At 40.6% G+C, this 4,329-nt stretch overlaps 1 protein-coding gene across 1 annotated transcript; it reads right to left on the bottom strand.

Moving 5' to 3' along the window:
- Positions 1-855: 855 nt before the first annotated feature.
- On the bottom strand, positions 856-4,052 carry LOC110020322. Its single transcript, XM_020718383.1, has 3 exons — positions 3,543-4,052; positions 2,878-3,006; positions 856-2,773 (listed from the first exon to the last, which is right to left on the bottom strand). Exons 1-3 carry the CDS (start codon positions 3,927-3,929, stop codon positions 1,226-1,228), a joined length of 2,064 nt encoding a protein of 687 aa, XP_020574042.1. The 5' UTR covers positions 3,930-4,052; the 3' UTR covers positions 856-1,225.
- Between the last annotated feature and the right edge of the window lie 277 nt (positions 4,053-4,329).

Here is a 4,329-nt window from a genome sequence, read left to right as displayed (position 1 = left end):
TAAATCCATGATTTAAAATTTGCTATTTTTTTTTCTCTATTTAAGTTTTAATCTTCCTTAAATCCCTACAAAAAGGCCAAATTGTTTTGCAATCCATCATTTCCGTCATGAAATTGATTGGTTCTTGTATGCAATTGGGGTTGTTGAAGTTTATCCAAGTTGGTAGTAAGATGAGATGTAGCCCTCATAGTTACATAGAGGTAGCTCCTTGGGCAATTTTGATCTCCACAATGAATAAAAATCATCAGGACTGATTGGAATGAGCTAAATTCACATAGCAGTTTTGAAGGCTCGAGTCAGTGGGAGTTCATGAAGAATGTGGGGGATGTTAACCTCTTTCCCAATAGACAAACCAACAGATCTGTATTATCAACCTTGGCTATAACTTCCGATCGATATTGTTGCATTATCTGAATTTTTCACCGAGAGCAAGCAGTTCATTTTTTAGCTGAATAGCCCATCTCCGATTGGTAGGTTGAAGAAATATTTAATGGAGCTCCAGAAATTGATATGGGATTAAGGATTTAGAACAAACGGCAGGATGAGGCTGATATTGAGGAGAATAGAGCAGCTAAATCGATTTTGATCTATTAACATCCAAAATTTGTAGTGGATGTTGGGAGAAAGTTGACCGGTAACAGAGAAAAGTTGTTTGGCAGGACAGAAAATCACCAAAATCATTTGCTTCAAATAGTTTTACAATTTGAGGGCGCTACATGGGGTAATTATCAACATCAAGATGAATGTGAGCAACGTTTTAAAATTTGGACATGAAAATTTTGTGTTGGTGAGAGTATATTACCTATTTTGATAATGTGGCTGCAGAGGGATTTTGTTGAACTTTCTGAAGAAAAACAATAAAGCCTGCAATTCCAATAGTTAAAAAATGCATGTTATTACACTTCACCTGAATTTAGTAAAAATCATCACTGCACCGCTTATTTCTAAAATGAAACCATTTATACACTGAATCAGAAAAATTACAACTACACATATATTCATAACCATGCGAGAACGCTTAGCATGCAAAAATACATGGTAACGATCTACTCTCGAAGCAACTTATCTCTTATAGAGCATGACCCATCTAGCCACAGCAAGTATTGAATAATAACAGTATGGATGATAAACGGAATAAATTCATCAGTTCAAAGTAATATCAGAGCCAAGGAAGTCTATGTATTTGAATCTGTGGTTCAGTTCCGTCTACAGCACCACAAAAATCTCAAATCTTTTGTTTGAGAACTTGACGAAGCTGAATCTTCTGACTTTGAATCCTTGCCTCCATGAGTTTCGCCTTCAAACTTTGCTTCTTTGTCAGCTGTGGCCATTCAACATGGCCTTCAATCCCACTGGTGATATGATGGTTCATTAAATCAGGGGAACTCCAATTACCCACACAAGGTGAGCTGAAACCTTTTTCTGCAGACTTCCTTGCAGATGATAGGGTGGCATTGAAGGACCTACCATTCCAGAGCCTCCCACTGCTTAACTCAAAAGAGATCCTCTTGAAATCCTCAGCATTACTTCCACGTGTTGACTTCCAAAGCCTGAATAGCGAAGAACCTTTCTTTCTCAAATCCCTTGTTGCCGCAGAACAAACCTCACTGATTTCACTAATTTGTTTCCCATCATCTATATGATTATCACAATTTGCTCTGCTAACTGATGCCTGACTGTCTTCACGCACTCCACTAACAGAGGGTTCACTTCCTTTAGGTGACCTGCAGGAGTCCTCTTCTTCAACATGACTAGCAGTTTCCCACCCGCTATCATCTTCGTCTGCATCGCAATTTCCATAAAACATCATGTTGTCGTACCTTTTCATGGTATTTTCAGATAATCCATTCACCTCAGGTGTCACAGATCCATGACATTGTTTAGTCTCTTTTAAATTGCTCTGCTCTCTTGGCTGGAGTTCTTCAAAGATGGCAAAAATGCCATCAGAAGCAGTCGGAGGCTGGTATGTGAATTCTTTCATATCATGAGCTATGACTGATCCAACAGCCTCTTTAAGAGCTTTTGCTTTCTTAGAATAACAAGAACCATAATTGTTAGAACTTGCTAAGCTTAGAAAGGCTTCTATTTCCTCCTGCAACTTGCTAAGTTCTGAATATTTCTCCTCAAGAGCCAGTTTAGCATCAATTAACTTCATCTGTACTCTTTCTTCCCGCCATACCTCAGCCATCTGTAGCATCTTTCTCTCCTCTTCCACTTCTTCTCTGGTCTTCACCGACTCTATCTTCAGTGCTTCAACCTCAGCCTTATCATCCCCAATCTCCTTAGCCAGCTCATGGCAGACTTCTTCCAGAAGCTCACGGGCTTTCCTCTCCTTCTCAAACTCCTGCAAGGACTGCTTTGCAGATAACTTAGCCTCAGTAAGCTCATTACCAAGCTTGGCATTCATAACTTCTAAACTTTGAACGTACTTCCTCTCTCTTTTCAAATCTTCTTTCATTGCATCAATTACTGACCGGATCTTTTCATGCTCTCTTCTCCTCCATGCAGCCTTTTCTTCAACTTTCCTCACGTAGTGATCAAGCTCTTTCTTAGCAGATTGCCGTTCCACCTCAAGCTCTCTGATTTTGGACCATGCCCGTTCAAGCTCTAATCTCAGAGCAGAAACAATAGAGAACTTGTTGGTTTTCTGGTCTTCAAGAAGCTTGAGATTATCATACAAGTCAAATGTATCTTTAGATACCTTTGGATTGCGAAGGTTCCTTTCTGTCGCCCTCTCTGTTGACGAAGGGAGCAATGAAGCAGAAGCTTCAAGCTGATTAAGTTCATTGAGTCAATAAAGGGATGGAGAAATACAACTCAAAAGCGCAAAGATGTTTTTTTTTTCTTCTAATTAAACTACAACGAAACTAGAGATACCTTGTGTGATGTGCCATTCCTGTGATTTTTAATAGCACAAACGCTAATGAAATCTTCATGAGTATCGCGATGGAGATTAAAGCAATTGCCACTGGAGACATAAGCGGAGTGAAGCTGACCGCCATTGATCTTCAAACAAGAATATGCAACAAAAAAAGCAGAAATAGAATTTTAAAACAATAATATCAAATGACAAAGACGGCAATCAATATTTAAGAGAAATTTAAGAATCACATTATATGACCGCAAAACCGCCCATAAAAACCATGGACATTGTCACATCGGAAAGAACCCTATGGGGTCGCAGCTGAGTTCTATATGCCCCTTGATCCCATGAGAGCAACTACTTGTACAACCCGATATGATTTATGCAATATGAATGTCAAACGAATTCCCATGAGACCAACTACTTGTACAAATGCGTTCTTTCAAAATCGCATTTCCCGATATGATTTATGCAATATGAATGTCAAACGAATGCATAGAATGCTAGAAGAATTCAGGAAATCTACCAAGCTTTGGATTTAGAGACAAAAGAGATCCCTCAAAAACAGCCAATATGACACTGAAAGTCGTCAAGATGCCGACTGTTTAGAAGAAAATGCACAAACAATCTACTCGGAAACCCTAGAAAGAGGCTTTTTCAGCATCTAATATTTCCAAACCTCCAAATCCAAATTCGTTTCCTCTCCACCAACAACTTTCGGGAGCCGAAGATGCCAAATTCCGGCAGCGAGCCTCCTGGCTGAAACCGCCGTCCGCGTTCCGCCGACCGGTTTCCTCTGCTTTTTGAGGGTTTCGCCGCTTGGATCGGGCTGCGACTCGCCGCCGCGTGATCCTTCTTCGTCGAACTTCCACCGGAGCAAGGGAGTGACGGGGATACTTCGCTTTCCTCTGTCTGCACTGCACTCGGCTGACACAAATAAGGGATGATGGGGCCGGCGGCGGCGACGTCGCCACCGGAGGCGGTCTGACTTGATTCCTGAAGCTAAAGAAGAAACCACGGCCGAGCTTTTTGCTAGCAAACAGCTCCGGCTCGCTGGTTCAGTCATCGCCTAGCGAGCTCTGCTGCGATCCTTGCCATCGAGAGAGAGACAGAGAGATCTACACTACGCTGGCGTTGCGGCTGGCTGAGTGAAGAGAGGGAAGGAAAGTAAGCTAAAGTCAGGACTGCACAATTTGACCGTGGGGTTTACAAAATCTTCATATAAGATGTCTACAAGCTTTGCATACATTGCAGGATATCTTTTTGATAATTATAACCAAAAGAGTGAAAATGAAACATTGTGGCCTACATGTTAGAAATTTTATAATAATGAAGTAGAAATTTGACATCAAAATTGTGCTTGAAAATTTCATATTTAGAAAACAAAGATTATAATGAAATCTACTTCAAATTAACTTGTTTTCCGACGGCCTTAGAGAAAGTAGTGCAGAGTTGTTAGTGTGATG

Source organism: Phalaenopsis equestris, unplaced genomic scaffold, assembly GCF_001263595.1.
Source record: "Phalaenopsis equestris unplaced genomic scaffold, ASM126359v1 Scaffold000094, whole genome shotgun sequence".
Lineage (NCBI taxonomy): Eukaryota > Viridiplantae > Streptophyta > Magnoliopsida > Asparagales > Orchidaceae > Phalaenopsis > Phalaenopsis equestris.
Note: the sequence above shows the minus strand (reverse complement) of the source record. Positions and strands in the feature narration are given on the sequence as shown.

Bases quoted from the DNA above. Each gene is read 5' to 3' on its own strand.
- LOC110020322 (XM_020718383.1), bottom strand. From the start codon at position 3,929: ATGACTGAACCAGCGAGCCGGAGCTGTTTGCTAGCAAAAAGCTCGGCC. The intron at 3,007-3,542 runs GTTTGGAAATAT...TCTTGTTTGAAG, and splicing joins AAACGAATTTGGATTTGGAG to ATCAATGGCGGTCAGCTTCA. The intron at 2,774-2,877 runs GTATCTCTAGTT...GAACTTAATCAG, and splicing joins GGAATGGCACATCACACAAG to CTTGAAGCTTCTGCTTCATT.